The following is a 20,333-nucleotide window of genomic DNA, read 5'->3' on the forward strand; positions in this document are numbered from 1 at the left end:
AAAACAGTCTTCTGTCAGGCCTGTTTCGTTTGGCTTTGACTTAATGCTTCTGTCTTCCTGGAAGTGATTGTCCTTGGCCAGGGATGATTTGGGCGTTTGCAGAAATTGGCCTGGAGAAATGGGTCGGCTGATCTACTGGGTTTGCTCATGAAAATTGTTTTTTAAAAATTTGATTTAAGTTACACAGGTTTCATGTATCTTCTATACACAGATTTAGGAACACAGTAATACTCCCACCCTACCTTTCCTCCTGCCCATGCTCCAACCTTCTTGAGGTTACCTATGAGATGGGAAGATTGTCTCAAGAAATAGCAATGTAGACCAAATTTACCAATCTTTTTGGGAAATATTTCAGGCTTTTGATAATTGCGCCTTTCTGCCTAAACTGTTTTAAAGTATGTATCTACATCCAAGTGTAAATACTCAAGAATTTTGTTTTGAGGCTTGCTGCTGGAAGATATTTGGACCCACTCCTGACATTCTGGAGTCACCCTGCGATGTTTAGGGTCCTTGGTTCATGTCCTTCTTCATAGCAGTTTAGCACTGGAACAGGTTCATCCCTTAAAGGAAAACTTTTGAGGGGGATTAGGCAGCCACGAGTGGCCAAGCTTGACTTCGGAGCCAGGCTGGTTGTGTGCTGTAGCGACATATCTTAGCTCTTCATCCCATGCAGTTCCATGTATATCAGGGGCCAGTGGCAGGGGCTCTGTTTGCAGCACTGTATATAAAAGTATAAATGATCATGGAACCAAATGAAGGCTTTTTAAAAAAATGTCGGGTTCCGTTTGCCACCAGATGGCTCTATTGTATCATCAGGAAATGCGTGCTTGTGTAAAAGTGGTGGTCTCAGAAACCAAAGGGAAAAAGCAAAGTGGCAGGCATTTTAGATCCATAGGAATGCAGGGGTTAATTAGAAGCAGCCAAGGCAGCAGGTGCACTCCCAGGAAAACAGGACACACCCAGGGAGACTATAGAAAGTTCAGGATCCTGGCAACTGGGCAGTTTTCCTCTTGCAGTTCTCACATTGCTCTGTGATTATAAACCATCCCAGTGGCCAAAGAGTGAGTAGTTAGAATGTGCTCCAGTCTCAGTAGGGCCTGTAACTGATATTTCCACACGACTTTTGCAAACTCTTCAGCTTTAGCTGAGCAAGAGGAACTGTAGGATAGTTTTTGAGAGGCAAAGTCTACATGAGTCTTGGTAGAAGTCATGGTAGCCAGACTCTGCGGGAAGAAGGATCTGGTTCTGAAACACCCGGTGTCTTTGCTCTGATGACCTTTGTGTTAAGAGTGTGAAGATAAGAGGAAAAATGGACGTCTCTTGAGTGCCGGTGACCCTGTTGCTCTTGATAGGCAAAGGTTACAAATGCAGAGATTTAGGTGACAGCCTCATTAGGAATGTGACGTTTCGATTCTACCCTCTTGAATTGAGTAGAAAAGATGCACATTAATCAAATTCCACTGACAACAATTTTAATCTGAATTTCTGAAGCTATTTCGCTGTCATGTAATTTTCATTCTTCTCCCAGACGCTAACCTGTTAAGTAAAACTCTTCAGTGATGGCATTTTGTTTTATTGCTGTTTTTAAAAAGGGGAGGGCAGATTTGTGTGAGTTTATTAAGCCTATCCTGAGTCCATAAAATTGTTTTAGATGCTCTCAGGAAACTCTGCATGTCAAAAAGTAATAGTTGATTATTGTTTTAAAGCAAGAGTCCCTGGACCCTGGACAGACGGCATTTGCTTTGGCCCAACTTGAGTCCTTGGAGATTTGCCTAAAGGAAGCAGAAGAAAAGGCTAAAGTTTTATCCAAACAGGTAATACCTGTCATGGGAACTGGAAATAGATATTCCTCCATGTGCAGCGTTGGCAAGGGTAAATCTAAACGTGTGTTCTAACCTATGTCACTGTTGATGTGTGTGTGTGCGCGCACACACACACACACACAACACATTTCATTCATTTTACATGCAGCAGTACTTTAATCTGTATGGAACTTTTCAGTCTTCCAACCTTTTTTTATGTTTACATTTGATTTGAGTTTCATTGGATGCAGGTCCTGAGTTAGGCGAGGCCTCTTTCAGCGGTTTTCCCGAATAAGTGAAGTCTATTTATATGGTCAGTGGAAGAGCCAAAAGATAAAATTAAGCCTTTTAATGTCCCACAGCACTGAATGTTTTGATTTATCTGAGGAAAGTTTACTTTGAAGAGAGTTCGTCAAATATTGACTTCACTATGGGGCTTTGGAAGCTCGCGGAGGCAGAGCAGACCATCGGTGGAGCCCAGGCTGTACCAAGGTCTGCACACCTTCCAGCTCTGTGTATGGCAGGTCCCTCATTTCAGACAGTGGCTTGGCTGTTAGCAAAGCTCAAACCATAAGACTGCTCTTTGCTGCCAATGCACAGTGCAGCTATTTGTTGGGGTTACCTTACCCCCTGTAAACAGGGTCCTGATGCAGAGAGCCGGGACCCCCATGGCAAGGGGGTGCCAGTGCTTACTCTTAGTGACAGTCAGTGGAGAAAAAAATGACAGAAGGGACCCTAAGAAAATGAAAACATACTTTTAAAGTATTTAGAAGCAATTTTGAGTTTTAAAAATACTGCAGGTAGTATTGTTTTACAGTATCATTATACCAGAATTTTATTAGAATATTTGAAGAAACAAAGGGAAAGAGGTATTTGTGCTATTGATAAGGACTCCAAGGGCCCATGGAAAAGATTGGAAGCGGGATACACAGTGTAACCCACCAGGAGCCCTCAGGCACTGCCTCTGCCGAACATATTGACTATGTTGCACAGTGGCTGAGCACTCTGCAAACTCTCTATGCACAATAACCTATATGGATGTCCATTCCCTGATTAGCCTTACATACAGGCCAATTAAACTTCTTCCTTTAGCAACACATAAAAACCCCTTTTGGGTTCTCTCCCGGTTACCAGGAACTCTCTCTTTCTCTTGATAAAGTTCACTGGGCTCTTTCTTCCTTGTCTGCCTACCTCATTCTTTGTGGTCATGAGACAACCCAGCAGGAATAAAAAAGACCTGTAACACTAAGAACTGCAACACAGAAATCTGTGACATTTCAGAAATTGTGGTGGGAAGAAACATCTCTTGGGAATGAGACATAAATCCAAGTGATGAGAGCTGCAGACACCGGCTACATTATGAGAAAAGGAAGTATAGTTAACATGCAGTGCACTGATACACACACACGAAAGGCCTCTATTTTTTTTAATGTATTTTTCGGCTTAACAAAAATGTACGCCTCTTACATTGGGATGTGTTCACTGTTGACTGACAAGATGCGATTAACACAAGGGTTCACTAAGGAACCTTCGTCAATTAAGGGTGATATGTTGTCATTTGGGAAATTCGCCATCTCAGATTCATCCCATAGTCCTGGCTTGTCAACTGTTTTTGTCCTCCAAATAAAACTAAGGCTCACCTTGTGACAAGATTATGAATAATAGAAATCTCTTTGGTGAACACGAGTTGTCATTCAAAGCAAAAGGCTAACCATTTCAGATCCTCTAACCCAGGGAGAGAGCACCTCTGATGGCCTTTGGTTGCACTGAGATCAATGTTTATTTTGTTATTGAGTGAGTTTAATTGATTGTTCATTTAAACCAGGGAGATTCAGGTCATTCCTGAAAGTACCCATGCTTCTGTTCCTTATGAGATATTTTTATCCCATACAAATTAGCCACTCCCATTTAAGAGCCTTAGCTGCATGATCCCTTTATGTAACACGAAACAATTCAATGCATTTATTTTTTCAGAGTTGAGCTGATTAAATATAGAAAACGGAAACTTGCTCCTGCTCAGCTTCTCTGTAACTGGCATAAGTGAGATGCTGGTTTGGTGATTAGGGGCACAAATACTTACAGAGGACTTCAGAAAGTCGGTGAAAAATTGGAATTGAAAAATGATGGGACTTTGCCGTGAACTTTGGAAGCCCCTAAGTGTAAGACAGAGTTCTGGTTTTCTGGTTCACAGAAAATAGACTGGATGCCAGAGGTGGGTGGTGACAATGGGTGTTCTTATGGCTCACAGATGAACTAAATTGCTTGACAACGTTACATTGCAGGGTCGAGGGTGTGTTTGGTCTTCTAGTTCCTGACGTTGCCAAATTTACCTGTTGGTCATGGTTTGGGGAAAAAGAGGTTGTTAGTTAAGTTGAAGATTTTGTTAGGGTTGGCTGTCTCTACTGTTACATCTTAAACAGATAAAACACTGAGACTGTTTTCAAAGGACTTAATCTTGGGGTCTTTTATTTGTCCACTTAGTTTTAGTGTAGTCTTATCCTTGAAAAGATAAAACTATAAGAACAGCGTTCGTGTCCTTTGTTGCACAATGTCAATCAATGTTTTAAAAAAATGGGAGGAGAGAAGGCTAGGGAAGGGGAGCAAGTGACCTTTCCAAAGAAAGTTCTTGAGAGTATTTCAACACGAAACACCTGTCTCCAACAATCAGCCATTCGTCCACTGGGTGCCACTGTCTCCCTTATCAGGCTGTGCCAACGAGCAGCTGCAGACAGATTGTTCCATGAGTGCTCTGTGTGTTTGAGTATTTTTGCCACTGTCCACGTTAAGACTTCTTTTAAATGTCATCCATTTAGGATTTGGCACAGAGATGTTGAGAATATTAGTTGGCTTTCCTGGTAACCCAAGTTCTGTATGAGGGCACCTCAAAATGTTGTGAAAATGGAATTAAAAATGTTTATTTTGCAATCCATGCAAAGCTTTTTCAGCATATGCATTTTTCATGAACTTCTGGAAAACTATTGCTATTTTAAAATTTTTGAGCCCAAATTGAAGTCCCTTGCTATGTTAGTCCTACTGTTGAGCCCTGGGCTGGCCTAGTGAGCTAGAGAGGGGTGGACAGAAGAAACGTCAAGGACAAAAGCTTGTGCTGGACAAAGGAGTGAAAATGAGAGTTTCGTCCATCAGAGGATTCTGCCTTTGAGAAAAGGATAAATCTCACTGCTAACTGAATTCGTACCTCCTGGCTTTGCCTCTTGGAGAAGAACACAGAATTAACTCAGAATGGAAATGTCAGTGCTTGGGACTGTGGTCTCCACCAAGCATCTGTTGGCTCTGGGCCTCAGTTTATTCATATCGGATATTTTTAGTGTCTCCTCCAGCAAGGCCTCCCTTGGTGCACTATGAAAAACTTAAAACCACCTAGAAACAGAGAGGAAATAAGTAGCTGATTATTGTGGTTCCTCCCACTGGTGAGGTCACACCATAAACAGAACTTTGCTGGGCTCCACTCTAGCTGACGATTATTCCTTATTTCTCTGCAGTCATGTCACTGTTGTCAAAATAAAAGAAATAGGAGATCAGGATAATTTATGATTAAGAGTTATCATCTGTGCTAGTCAGGGATGTGAGAAGTAACTGCTGCAAGGCAGCTAGCAAGAGTGGGAAACAGTCATTAGACTCGAGCTTTTATCTTGGCCGTTAATGCTAACTCTGGACTTCACCCAGTTTCACCAAGAAAATACCTGGTTATATTTCCTGTACGTTAGACTATTTGGGAGGAAAGCCACATGTCTAGAAATTGTAGGGAAAGAAAAGAGGGTTTAAGAATGGGAAAGAAAAGGCTAGGAATGTGAGAGGCAAAAGAGTACATGAGTTTCTGAAGAATTCAAGAAAAGCTGTGATTGCCTGTGAACTGGCTTCTATCCCCAGTGCATTCAGGGGGACCAAGAGACAGGCTCTGATACGCTGGTTTCTATGACCACAGAGGCAAATAGATCTGACAGCTTTTGTGCTGACACTGGTTCTAACAAGAAGCCAAGAAAACCCACAGTTTGACCACAAAGCATGGATCCACACACGTCCCAAAGCAGAGTTGCTGGGGCAACACTCGCGCTGGCAGCAGTGGGCCCAGCCCTGGTCTCACCCATTTGTCAGGGGCTGCTAGGGTCCAGCTGCAGGCTGACCAGTCCAGCTTCGTGACCTTGGGCAGTTCACTTCATCTTCCAGCCACAGCTGTCTTTTTAGGAGGGAGTATCATGCTGATTTTGCAGGTGTTTGAAGATTAAGTCAGAGAGATGGTCACCCTCTTAGCCCATGCTGTGGTCTGAATGTTTGAGTCATCCCTAAGCCTAACCCCCAAGGGGATGGTGGTAAGAGACGTGTCCTTGAGAGGTGATTAAGTCACCAAAGAGTGGAGCCCTTAGGTATGACATCAGAGTCCTTCTAAGTGGTAACTTCAAAAAATTAGCAGAAAATAGAATTAACAGATGTTTATTGTGCAAAAAAATATTTCACATCTATGTATATGAGGGGTTTCCAAAAGGTTCATGGAAACTATGTCATGAAAATACTACACAGGGGTTTCAAGCATTCTTTGCAGCAAAATAACATCTAATTACATTTTTCAGTGAGTGTTTTATTTAGGTGCCTAATACCAGAGGCCAAGGGACCTGGCTTACCCCTTTGGCCATGTAGGGTAAAACAGGAAGGTGCCGTATATGAACCAAGAAATGGATCTCACCAGACACTAAGTCTGTTGATGCATCTATATTGGATTTCCTACCTCTGGAACTGTAAGAAATGTAATTCTACTTTTGTATGCTACCCAGTTTCATGGCATTTTGTTCTAACAGCTCAATTTGAATAGGAAGTACTGTAAGTTCCCTAAAAAGGTTCACTTCATCTCCACTCCTACACGGGGTCATAGCAGAACTATGTGATTCTCTTCAAGACTTGAGCCATGTAAGTTAATCACAGCCCCAACCAACAACAGAAGTCTGCCTGTCACACATATGGAGGCTTGCAACATGTTGATGGGAGATGTGTGTTATCTTGAGCTTCATCTTCATGTGAACTTCCTTAAATATAGTGTATATATGCATATATATGTGAAATTTGTTTGCTCACTGATGTCTCGCAAAATGTTTGAAGGATGGCTCTAATCACAGCACAGCAGTTTTTCTTCAGGGCACACATTCTCTGGTCTTTGAACCAGGAAAGGACCCTGCTCTTGTCCTGTGCCCTCATGCAAGCTCCCTTGTTCTACCTTGGCTGGCTTCTTAGCACCCAGCTTTGTCTACTTGTCTTTCTCAGCTCTTCATTGATACAGGGACTTGAGTGCTCTGACCCTGTTTTCCTTTCTGTTTCATCTGTTAGAGTTTCTGTCTGTGTCTGTTCATTCTCGGATTTTGCCCAAAGTGGGAACACAATGGGCAGCCTGGGTATCTGGTCATTTCAGGGTTTTCTTTGACAGAAGACAGGGTTTGGAGGTCATTTCCCCACCACAGAGGTGGATCCAGGAACAACTATGCAGTTAGAATTACTTCGAGATGCCACCTGTGTAGTGTATACAGCAGAATACCAGTTACTTGCTAAGCAGGCAAAAACACTAACTGGAGAAGAGATTTCATGATTTGATGCCAGGTTTGGGAGGTGGGAAGCTGGGTGAAGCTGGACACAGGTATCCCAGGACAGGTGTGGTAGCTCTTCAATCCTTGGAGGCCTGAATTTGGCCTCTTTCTGGCTTCTGTCCTTAAGGTCCCAGATGCTCCTGCACCTGCAGCCATGTTACTTACCTTTTAGCCACTGAGAGGGAAGAAGGACACGTGCAAGGCTGGGCAGCTGTTAGCTGAGCAGCCCTTTTAAGAAAGTTTCTAGAAAGTCCCATCAATGAATTCTATATCACTGACCACTTCTATCTGCATAAGGGCTGAGAAATTCAGATCTTTTAGCTGGGCACATCGCCACTCCCTAGGAGTATAGGAATTCTCTCATTAGGAAAAGTGCATATGTGTTTGATTGTCAAACAGTAGTCTCTGACTCTGTCATCTAACCCGTTGACCTTACTGATGCACCATAGCACTTTGTTCTGGTGATGCTGTGCTCTTTCGTATGTGAGTATTTGTTTTCCCAACACCATTTGTTGAAGACAAAGTTCATTTACCGCTGAATGATCTTGACACCCTTGAAAAAAATCAGTTGGCCATAGCTGTATCAGCTTACCCCTGGATTTGCAAAGTGTACTCCACTGGTCTACAGCTATGTTACTTTGAGCAGATACCACTGGTTGGAAGCCCCAGTTCTGGCTTGTACCTGGTTAGGTATTTATGTTCTTTGTGACCTCATATACAAAGAGTCAAACACAAGATGTTTATTTGAGTATCTCAAACTGAAATGGCATTTTCTTCATTGGTTTTCTCAGTTCTCCAAATTTTTTACATAATGAAAATTCCCTAGAAAGACCCATTAGCAACTTGATGCCCTTCTTAACATAGAAAAGCTGTAGGAAGTGTGGCAAAAACAACAACAAATATTGTTCTAAGCAATTTGTGCTCAGCAAGTCTCAAGTTAGTAGAAAATAACAGTGTTGGATACACCTACTTCCTGCTGAAGTCATGTGGTAAGATTCATGTGGAGTATAAAAGGTAGGGACCAAGTATCTGTGATCAAGAATGGGGCCAGCATTGTGGTGAAGCAGGTTCAGCTACCACCTGTTAGGCTGGCATCCCATGTGAGAGTCAGCTGAATCCTGGCTGCTCCACTTCCCATCCAGTCCCCTGCTGTTGTACCTGGGAAAGCAGCAGAAGATGGCCCAAGTGTTTGGCCCTGGCATTCATTGTGGGAGACCCAGATGGCATTGCAGGCTCCTAGTTTCAGCTTGGCCCTGCACTGGCTGTTAAGGAAATTTAGGGAATGAACCAGTGGATAGAAGACTCCCCGTGTGTGTGTGTGTGTGTGTGTGCATGTGTGCACGCACTTCTCCATATAACTCTTCCAAATAAATAGATTTTAAAAGAAAAGAGAATGTGTAGGTTGCCCGAAAGAGCATGCAAGATGGGAATCCCTTCTAACTGGCTCCCCGCATATTACTTCCTGCAGACACAATTTTTATTATTCCAAGACCCAAGGTTTGCCAGACTGTTCAAAGTCAAGGCCAAGGCCAAGTTTCGAGTTCATTTTGTTTGGGGGCAGCACTCATTCTTTGATGGAACAAAGTGTTGCTCTATTCCAAGCGTTGCTCTCAGAAATGGGGATACAGCAATAAGCAAGGTTAGCAGACATTCTAGTGCACGGACACAGACAAAAAACTGAGCATTGAAAGCACATAGCACCTTGGAGGGCAGCTTTAGATGGCATTAAGTACTGTACTGTGCTGGGTGTGTCTTTAGGACTACACTGGGCTTTAACTTCCATCGGAAAGTATGGTTCCTGAGAGTGACTAGCGGGCTTTTGGGCTTGAGAAAACGATGGTTGTAGCTTTGGAGTGTGAGTGTGTGTGTTTATTCATAGTAACAAAAGTAGACTCAAGGCAATCCCCAGAGTTAGTCCAGAGGTTTAAGACTCAGGTTTTCTCTTCAAGGTGACATTTTTAAAGATATGAATTTTCTTTTTAGGACTCATTTGGCCGAAAGACAGGAACAGTGGGCCATCAGCAGTTAGAGCTCAAAAAGCAGTTGGAGGCCGGCGCCGAGGCTCACTAGGCTAATCCTCTGCCTGCGATGCCGGTACCCTGGGTTCTAGTCCCAGTCGGGGCGCCAGATTCTGTCCCGGTTGCTCCTTTTTCCGTCCAGCTCTCTGCTGTGGCTCAGGAGGGCAGTGGAGGATGGCTCAGTTCCTTGGGCCCTGCACCCGCATGGGAGACTGGGAGGAAGCACATAGCTCCTGGCTTCGGATCGGCGCAGCGCACTGGCTGTAGACGCCATTTGGGGGGTGAACCAACAGAAAAGGAAGACCTTTCTCTCTATCTCTCTCACTGTCTAACTCTGCCTGTCAAAAAAAAGGGGGGGGGCAGTTGGTGGGGTTGTAGGAAACAGATCAGAGTACCAAAAAAGGAAGGGTTTTGAAGGTTGACTTTCTTTTGAAAGTTTTATCAGTTTGGCTAATATTTATTCTCAGTTCACAAGGCGTATCTGTACATGGTGTAGTAAGGCTTGGACTAGAAACAAACACAAGCTCAAAAACCTATTATGTTTGACTATAATAACCAACAAATTACTAATCATGATACATCTATGGCCCTAAAGCAAACTCTTAATATTTTCTCCTTGGTACCTCTTCATGTTTGATCTGTGTTTTCTCTAAGTTTAGATATAGAGGAGCATTGACCTTCAACAAATGTTTTGATACTGAAAATGTGTACTTAGCACGTGGTCTGATGCATACTGAGATTGCTCAAAAATGTTCTGCTTCTTTTTCATTGTTTAATTGCAACAGTGGGTCCCTTGATGTCAAGTTTACTTGAAAGAAGTATGTGTCCTTGGTAGGAGTATTCATTTCTGCAAATGCTCTAAAATTATGCTTGATATGCCAAATCTGAAATCATGAGATTTTGTGAATGAGTTTTTGTTTTGTGTTTTGTTTTGAAGTTTAATGTCACAGAGTCACAAGCAGTCTGTTTGACCTGCAATGGATTTCCTTATCACACAAAGCCTGGTAATTAGGAACTTCATTCAACAACTTGGTAAGGCAGGGTTCTGATTGATTTTACAGCAGAAGAGTTCCCTCTTTAATATAAAAAGTCGTAACAACCTCTCTTCTAAGCAGACATTATTAGTCTTCACTGTGTTACTGGCTTACTGGGCATAAACTGGGAGCCTCAGGGAATGTCAGGGAACAACTCCAAGCTGGTGAAGGGATGTGTTGTTCTGAATAGGATCAGGCACAAGGACAAATTGGCTTCTGTTATTGTAGTTGCAGGCGGGATGTGTGGACTGCTGGCCGGTTACACAACTGAAGACTTCCTTTGGCTTGTAAATGTCAAGATCAAACAGAGGTCAGTTTTAAATAGCTGACTGCATGCTAATAAAAGTAATCTTCTTGTCTAAGAAGGAGCAAATCCTCCTCCCTTAGCATTTATTGTTCAGCTGATAAGAGCAGGTGCTATTGGGTGGGCTTATTCTACATTTTCTTCCCAAGATATTTTCTGGGATGGTAAACTTCCTTCTGTTGAACATCTACCAGTAAAATGGTAAGCCACTGTCTTAATCAGTTTTGCGTCTGTATAACACAGCACCTACAGCAGGGTGTTTTACAGAGAGAAAAGTTCATGTAGCTCACAGTTCTGGAGATACAAGTTCATGGTGATGGGATCTGTGTGGCTCTGGTGAAGGCTTCACGGTAGGTGACATCGTGGTGGCAGGAGTGTGTGCAGGAGACGCGAGAGGTAGTGCCAGGGAGGGGTTCGGGGGAGGTACCAGGCAGAATTCTAACAGCCCCTTCTCAGGGGAACCATCCACTCTTAGGAGAACTGACCCCTCCTTCAAGACAGCAAGAGGCCATTTGTGAAGAGGGGGAGACCTCGTGACCTTAATGGCCCCACCACCTCCCCCCACTGCTCTAGGGACCAAGCTTCCAGTCCCTGAGCCTTTGGAGCACAAAGCACAGCCAAGCCTTAGCAGTTAGTGAGCTGCCTCCATTCAGTTCTTCATTTATTCATTCAGCAAACATTTGCTGACCTTATGCTGCGAGCCAGGCATCCCGCTAGGTACTCTTGTGTGTATCCGCCAGTGTATTTCTCTGAACAGTGCAGGGAGATTGTGTCGGCCATCTTGTACATGGGAAAGCCCTTCTGTCACATGTAATTTCTCTGGGTGATGTGGCTTTTGCATGCAGCTGTGCAGAATTGAGTCTTTATTATTATTTTTTTTTTGAGTCTTTATTATTGATCCGGATCCTCTGACCTGATGATCTGACCACCTACTGAGCAGCTCCTCCAAGTTTCTCATAGTTAACTCATGCTCTGCTTCCCTGAAATTCAGCCTATCAACTTCCTACAGCAGGTCAGATTGTTCTACCACATTCCCTAGGCTAGTGCCCTCAGCAGAAATGGTGAATTCCATAGCTCGTATCAGAAATGTTCTTAGATTCTTTTCTGCTCCTCACCCTACATGTTCAGTCAGTTGATTGGTTTCATGAATGATGCCCCCACAGCTAATTCCTGAATCGGCCATTTTTTCCATATCCACTGTCGCTGCCCTTATCCAGGCCAGCATCTGTAGCAGTCTCCCCCAATTTTACCTTTGTCGTGGTCCTTGTCGAATGACTCCCTGACACTCCAGCCAGGTAGAGATTCTACGACATCGACCTCAACTCAGATTCCTAAGCTAGTCTCTTTCCCTGTCGAGGTCAAGTCTGTATTTCTTACAGTGCCATTTCTGATCTGACCACTCATTTCTTCAGCTGTATCTTAGAGCACCCTCGGTATACTACTGTTCTACCATTTCCAGTTCCTTGAGTGTACCATATTCTAAGTTCTTTCATCTAAGACAGACTTTCTTCCTTACAGTTCAATTTGAAGTGATGTGCACTTTGTCTTTGTCTGGAATTTCTCTATTCTCATCATTCCCTCTGCTTTCTCACTATCCCGCAAACCCAAGATTGTCTTCTTTGCAGGTCTTCATTTGGATGCCACTTCCTCTACCCTGCCCTTTCTGTCTCCACCACGTTTGGGTTGATGCTGCCCTAGGTGGCCCCACAGTCTCATAGCCATTTATTGTCAAACTCCATGGTCTTTATGTTGTAACACTTTGTGTTGACCCATAGGTGATGGGGTGACATAGGAAGTCCTGAAGGAGGCATATTCTGATTTGCAGTCAAGAGCGAAAGTTTTGAGAGAAAGGAATGAGAAGGACAGATTTGAGGGACCAGATTCGGGCATATCAATATGTATACTGCTGTAAAAATCCGGTTTAGAAACGATAAGGTGTCAAGTGTGAGATAGAGATAAAACAGAGGCAAGAAATATTTGTGAATTGATTGGGTGATTAATTAAATATAAGGACTGAGGAAAAAGCAGGCTGAATTAAAGATTGGTCACATTCTAGGTGATTATGTAATCTGTGGTCACCCCAGCTGTCTGATATTTGAATCATTAGATGTTAGAGTCCATTCATTTCGTATGAGAGGCTCCACGCAGGCCCAGTTGACCAATGAGGCTAGGGACGCTTAAAGATGTCTAATTTGGATGTTCTTATTTAGATCTTTGGAATGTGGAGACTATGATACTCTATCAGACTCTTAAACCCATTTATTATAAATAGGCTTTTTCTTCTACCTAATTTTCAGTCCATGGGGCTTCAGGTAGAAGCTTTGAAATGAGCTTGTGTGTGTGTGTGTGTGTGTGTGTATTTCATGTTTGTTTCTTTTCATCTACTTGAAAGGCAGAGAAAGAGAGATCAATCTCCCATCTGGTGGGGCACTCCCCAAACACCCATAGCAGCTGAGACTGGGCCAGGCCAAAGCTAGAAGCCCAGTACCCCATCTAGATGTCCCGCATGGGTGACAGGGACCCAGGCATTTGAACCATCATCGACTGCCTCTCAGGAAGCAGTAGCAGGAACCTGGATTGGAAGCAGAGGAGTCAGTACTCAAACCAGCACCCTAATAAGGGATGTGGAAGTCACAAGGGGTGGCTGAACCTGCTGTACCACAGTGACTGTCCCAAGCATGCAGTTTGTGGGTGAAGGTCTCACTAGTCTCTGAAACAAAGTAGTATTGACATTTGGAGTTACACAAATGCAACTCTGTTGAGCTTATGGAACAGAAGTGTAGTGGCAGGCAGGAGCCTAGCAGAGGCTCCCCAGGTGGGGCCCATGGGGTAGGTCTTATGGTGCAGCTCACACCTCATACCAGAGTGCCAGGGATCCAGTCCCATCCCCACGCATATCCTGTGAGGCAACAGATAAGGGCCCAAGTACTTGGGTTGCTGCCACCCTGTGGGAGTCTCAGCCCCAGTTGTTCAGGCATTTGAGGAACAAATGACCAGATGGTAGGTTTCTCTCTACCTCTCTGTTGCTCTGCCTTTTAAAAATAGTTCATGGAAAAATAGAATTAAAAGAAAAGTTCATTTTTTAAAAATGGGCTTCATGGGGCTGGCATTGTGGCGTAGTGGGTAAAGCTGCTGCCTGCAGCACCAGCAACTCTTTTGGGAGCCGGTTTTCGGTCTCGGTAGCTCGGCTTCTGTTCCACATCCCCGCTAATCCCCTGCAAAAGGCAGCAGTGGGTGACCCACGCTCTTGATCCCCTGCACCCGTAAGGGAGAGCTGAATGAAGCTCCTGACTTTGGTCTGGCTGAGCTCTGTCTGTTGCGGCAATTTCAGGAGTGAACTAGCCGATGGAAGATTGCTCTCTCTCTCTCTGCTGGCTCAGTTTCTTAATACTTGTAACAACTGGTGCTGGACCAGGCCAAAATCAGGAACCAGAAACCCAATTACTTCCCAAGTGGGTGGCAGGAACCCAATGACTTGAGCCATTACCCAGTACCTCCCAGGATGCACACTGGGAGGAAGCTGAAGTTGGAAGCAGAGCTGCAACTGGAACCCAGGCAGGATGTCCGAAGCCCTATCTTAATCGCTGTGCCAAGTGCCCACCCCAGACCTCAAAAATGTTTACCACTGTGTTTCTGATCCAGTGGGACCATTTAAAATCGTAGCATATCAGACAGAAAGAGACCTTTACATAAAGGTGGGAGGGAGGGGAAGGTGCAGGCTGCTCTCTGGTTTTGCCTGAGATCACTGTCAGCGTCTCTGTTCCAAAGACGAAGCCAAGGCCAGATCTCTGCTGTAGCCTGGGGAGCACCAGAGAGGCACCTACTGAGAGTGACGGATCACACAGGGTGTAAAGTGCAGATGCCTGCAGAAACTAGAGAGAATATGCAATGGGTGGTTAGGGGACCAGCAGCTAATTCTTCCTCTCTAGGGAATGGGTTAGACAAGAAGAATTCGTATGTGGCACACTAAGGTAGCGATCGTGATCTGGTCTGGATTTTTCGGTCAGGTGCCAGGAGCCCCGTGATTTCCACACTGTCCTTGTCCCACCCCATCTACACCTTGCTTCCAGGTCTCGTCCTTGCACCTGTGCTTAAGTCCCATGTCACACCAATCCAGAATCCAGCCTGTGAGTTCTTGCCGAAGCTCGGAAGTAGAGGCCAGCATTGAGATTTCCACTGTTAACTATGGGAGCTGTTGGGTCACTCCCTTAGCTTCGTGAGTTACTCTCTACGCAGGAACTGTAGGTCAAGGAAGAGATTCTGGAAGCCGATAGCATCTATAACGAAGCTTTCTTGGGTCTTGGTTACATGCTCTGCTGGTAGCACTAAGGGCGATGTCACCCTGAGGCTTGGAGTGCGTGTGTTCTGCCCCCAGTCCCTTCCGTGTCTCTCAGTGCTTCGTTTCCATCTCATGTGTTTTCTGTTTTCTTTGGAAGCCACACACGCTCTAAAGTAGCTGTCAGTTAAAGGTTGTGTTCTGGTGGGAACGATCACTTCCTGCTTTAAAATTCATCTGGGAACAGTGGCCTTCTTCATTCAAACAAAGTAGGGGACTGTGTATTTCTTAACCTCTGGGGACTTTTCCTAATGTTGCCTGGTTTGTGCAAACTATCAAAGAGAATAACAGGGAGTTTGGAGAATATGCAACCCTGAGAGAAACTCAAAGACAGCAGAAGTGATTTTCCCCAAGCTGGAGGCTGGAGGATCCACCGTGTGCATCCCGCCAGCAGAGGAAGCCTGTGTGCTGCATAGGGCAGAGCTCTGAGAAAGAGCCAAAGCAGAGCAGAGCAGAGCTGTCCCCTGGGATGGGCCCCAGGCTCTTGTAGCACAGCTGTGCTGTGCGGTGAGCTCACCTGCCAGGACCCATGCCTGGGGACAAGGGTTTCTGAGCCGTATCCAGGCTGGGACCAGAGAGGCTCCCCTGTGCCCCGGGGACATACGAGGCTCCCAGATGGGTGAACAATCCCGGAGGTTGTTGAGTAGAGTCGTCAGACATGATTGTTTACCCATAGGTGGAAGCTTTGTGTTGAAAAATAGGATTTACAGAAAATAAAAAATGTGTATAACACTCGTGAGTTTGTGGATTGAGACTTGTCTCTATTATAGCTAGCAACAACAATAGCTCTGTTGCTATTTATTACTTTTTGTTCAATATTGTGTTGGTTTTAATTTCTCAGATTCTGGTATTATTGCTCTTTTACTATGATATCCAAGCATTGACCTTTACATCCAAGTCAGTGATTTATTGCCTCATTGTTTTGCCATGTTTGTTCATTTCTCTCTTGAGATAGATTGACTAAATGATTGATTGATTAATTTGAGAGGCATAAAGAGAGGTGGCCAGAGAGTACCCATCTGCTGGTTCACTTACCAAATGCCCACAACAGCCAGGGCAGGGCTAGGACAGGCCAAAGTTTGGAGCTGGAAACTCAGATTACCCCTGTGAGTATGAGAGACCCAACTTCGTGATCCATCAAGGCTGCCGCCTAAGGTCTGTGTTAGCAGGAGGCTGGAATCAGAAGGCAAAGCTGAGAATCAAGTCCAGGCACTCCACCAAGGGATGCAGATGTTCTAATCGGAATCTAACAGCTAGGCCCAAGTCGTTGCCCTCTCTGCTCTTCTTAGCTATTTGCAAGGCCTAGGAAACTTTTTTGGGGGAAATTAAAAGAATCTTGGGAATCCAGATGTCTGGAATCCTAGCTTTAGATTTCAGTAATTGATTGACCTTTTTGTAAATATTTCTGCCTTTTACTTAGAACTTAAGTGTGTCTTCATTATTCAAAGCTTTGTCTGCAAACAATTTGGGGTGTTATGGGTTGAATTTTGTGCCCTAAAAATGCATGTGTTGAAATTCTAACTCCTGGTACCTGGGACATGAGTTTATTTGAAGATGGAATTGTAATTGCTTATGAAAAGTAATTGCTCAGATGAGGCCATACAAGACTAGCGAGGGCTCTACTACGGTCTGGCTGGTGTTCTTATGAAAAGTAGAAATTGGGTAACAGGTACTCTCCATGTTCACATGAAGGCAGAGACCAGGGGCTACTTCCACAAGCCTAGGAACACCAAAGATTGCAGCAACAACACAAGCTAGGGGACAAAGAATGGATGCCTCCGAGGGAACCATGCCTGCTCATCCCTGGATTGTGGCTCCCGCAACTGCAGCACAATACATCTCTGTTCGTATCACCTGGTTAGTGGCACTGTGTGTCAGTGCCAGCAGACTGAAAAGGACTAACTATGCTGCTAAATTATGGGTCCTTGGAGGTCTATTTTAAGATGTACATGAATCTAGAAATGGCTGCAAATAACCTGTTGATGGCAGAAATATTAATGAATGCACAAGTCTGGTTTGTGTAGGATGAGTGGAAGAGGAGGAATTGGTTGGTTGTTTTAGTTGTAAAATTGAAATGAGACCAAATCAGTTGCATGAACTAAATGGATCTTCAGACATTAGGGTTCCTACCCATCCCACAGGTAGGAGCCATCATTTTAAAAGTGTTTGCCTCCATAATTTATTGCTGAGATTTGCATAATTTGTAACATGAACACAAGGCAGCTTGCAAAGCCTTACAAGAGGAGCCTTTGTTTTTACATGAAGTCCTTCTTTTCTCTATAGCATGAACTCTGTAAGGTTTGGCAAGATTTGCTTTTGAGTGATGGTGGAAATTTATCCTGCCATCCTCATTGCTGTTGTGTGTATGTGGGTTGTGGAGGACAACATTACTTAGGGTGATTTTCATAACTGAACTTAGCAGTGGATTTGGGCACACGGTGAGAGGAAAAACAAACTAAAAATTTTTGTGGCTTTGCGACAGGGGGTGATGTCTGGGGTAGGAGCAGATTATGAGGAATTCATTGTGATTATGTTAATTCTGAGATGCATAGGATACACTCATGTGACAACAATAAGTAGGTTGCTGTAATTGCCTATTTGAGGGTACCTCAAAAAGTTCATGCAAAGTGGAATTAAAAGCTAAGTTTACTGTGTTGCAAAAAAATGTGAAATCCACACTTACAAAGCGTCTTCAGAGAGTTGCTGAAAAAATGTATATTATGAAAAAACTATGCATGAAGTTCAAAGATGTGGCACCAAAATACATTTATTTTTTATTTCATTTTCCATGACCTTTTAAGTTTTCCTCCTGTGAGTTTTTTAACTTTTATTTAGTAGATGGATTTTTCCCCCCATAACTTCCCTCCCACCCGCAACCCTCCCATCTCCTGCTCCCTCTCCCATTCCATTCACATCAAGATTCATTTTCAATTATCTTTATATACAGAAAATCAATTTAGTAGGTATTAAGTAAAGATTTCATCAGTTTGCCCCCACACAGAACACAAAGTGCAAAATACTGTTTGAGCACTAGTCATAGCATTAATTCACATTGAACTACACCTTAAGGACAGAGATCCTACATGAGGAGTAAGTGCACAGTGACTCCTATTGTTTACTTAACAAATTGACACTCTTGTTTAAGGCGTCAGCAATCTCCCCAGGCTCTAGTCATGAGTTGCCAAGGCCATGGAAGCCCCCCTGAGCTCTTCGACTTTGATCTTATTTCGACAAGGCCATAGTCAAAGTGGAAGTTCTCTCCTCCCTTCAGAGAAAGGTACCTCCTTATTTCATGGCCTGTTCTTTCTACTGGGATCTCACTTGCAGAGATCTTTGATTTAGGTTTTGTTGTTGTTGTTGTTTTGCCAGAGTGTCTTGGCTTTCCTTGCCTAAAATACTCTCATGGGCTCTTCAGCCAGATCCGAATGCCTTAAGGGCTGATTCTGAGGCCAGAGTCCTCCTGTGAGTTTTAAGCTGAGTGGTTGCACTGAAACAAATTGAGAGTCATTGAGAGTACCCAGTTAGATAACTGAGACAAAGAATGTAGATAAGAAAGAGAGGAGGGCCCAGGGCTCATCCCTCAGATGTCAATGTATAGAAGAGGAAAATGCAGTGAAGGAAAGTGAGAATCAGAATGAAATCCAGAGAATTGTGTCCTAGAAGCCAAAAAAGGCATGCCTCAAAAGGCATGGGGTGATCCCAGGTGGACTCTCTTACTGAGAAGTTGAATGAGATGACCAGAAAATTGGGTGCTATGTTTGGCCAGAAAAGGATCAAAGACAAGCTTGACAGTATCAGTCTCAGTACTATGGAGGCAAAAGCTGGACTGAAAAAGAGTTTGGGGGCTGATGTCCTGGATGGGCGCCAGCAGTCTTGGCTGCTCCACTTCCAGTCCAGCTCCCTACTGGTGTTCCTGGGAAAGCTGTAGAAGATGGTCCAAGTGCCTGGGCCCTTGAGCCCGTATGAGAGACCTAGATCCAGCTGTGGGTTCCTGGCTTCGACCTGGCCTGGATATAGCCATTGCAATCATTTTGGAGAATGAATGGAAGATCTCTGCCCCCACCCCATAACTCTGCCTTTGAACTAAATAAAATAAATCTTAGCAAAAGATACTGGAAGAGGAATATAATTTAGGGCTGTATGTTCTCAGCTATTGGGAAATATTTTTCCAAGAGTGCAGGGGTTGGGGAGCCAATGATGGTAACATGGGATTTTTCTAAAAATTAAGGATCCAAGGGAACCTGTATTTACCAGTTAAATGAACCAATTAACTATCTTTTTAATGTAAGCCAATTTGCCAACCAATACATGAAAAAATGCTCAGTATCATTAGCCATCAGGGAAATTGAAATCCAAACCATGATGAGATACCACCTCATTACAGTTAGAATGGTTATGATCTAAGAACCAAAAGCAACAAATGCTGTCTAGAATGTGGAAAATGGGAAATTCTTATGAACTATGCCACTATGGAAATAGCAAAGCCACTACAGGAAACAGTATGGAGAATCAGGAAACTAGAAATAGAACTGCGACAGGATGCAGCCATCTCGCCACTACTTACATATCCAAGAGATACGAAGCTGATATATCAGAGACATCTGTACCACCATGTTTATTTCAGCACTATTCACAATAGCCAAGAAATAGAATCAACTGTGCAATCTACCAACAGATAGGTAATAAAAGGGTGAGATTATGGTGTGTGTGTGTGTATCTGTAAACATATCTCTACACACATATTTATAAAGTTGACTATTATTCAACCATAAAAAAGAATGAAATACATTGCAGCCAAATGTATACAAGTGGAGGGCATTCAGTACAACAAGCCAGGCACCATAAGACAAACTCCACATGTTCTTCCTCTTCTATGGAAGCTTGAAAAAAACCTCCGTCTGAACATAGAGCAGTAATTACTAGAAGCTGGGTAAGCACACAGGTAGAGGTTGAATAATGGGTGCCAAATCAGAGTTAGAAGGAAAATTCCTGAGTGGCACTACGATTTGTCATCTATTATGTATTTTCTGAGCAAACAGGAGAGAGGTGTTGCAAGGCTCCAGTCAAAAAATAATGGCAGACTCTGGCCTCAGAATCAGTCCTTAAGGCATTCGGATCCGGCTAAAAAGCCCATGAGAGTATTTCAGGCATGGAAAGCCAAGACACTCTGGGAAAAAAAAAAAAAAAAAAAAAACTAAATGAAAGATCTCTGCAAGTGAGATGCCAGTGGAAAGAACGGGCCATCAAAGAA

At 43.7% G+C, this 20,333-nt stretch overlaps 1 protein-coding gene across 12 annotated transcripts in view; it reads left to right on the forward strand.

The window, feature by feature from the left end:
- CCDC192 (coiled-coil domain containing 192) overlaps positions 1-20,333 on the forward strand; it is a 310,484-nt gene that overhangs the window by 18,224 nt on the left and 271,927 nt on the right. For 11 of the 12 annotated variants that reach the window (XR_016235323.1, XR_016235326.1, XR_016235325.1 and 8 more), the window contains exon 2: positions 1,707-1,814. The exons of the other annotated variant lie outside the window; for it this stretch is intronic. Coding sequence is in view for 6 of the 11 variants with exons in the window: in XM_089334909.1 (XP_089191035.1) it covers positions 1,707-1,814 (108 nt within the window). In the remaining 5 variants the exon portion in view is untranslated. The remainder of the gene's footprint in view (positions 1-1,706; positions 1,815-20,333) is intronic. 12 annotated transcript variants of the gene reach the window in all.

The sequence above is a fragment of the Oryctolagus cuniculus genome, chromosome 6, assembly GCF_051225735.1.
Source record: "Oryctolagus cuniculus isolate XC-2025 breed Fujian yellow rabbit chromosome 6, ASM5122573v1, whole genome shotgun sequence".
Classification (NCBI taxonomy): Eukaryota; Metazoa; Chordata; class Mammalia; order Lagomorpha; family Leporidae; genus Oryctolagus; species Oryctolagus cuniculus.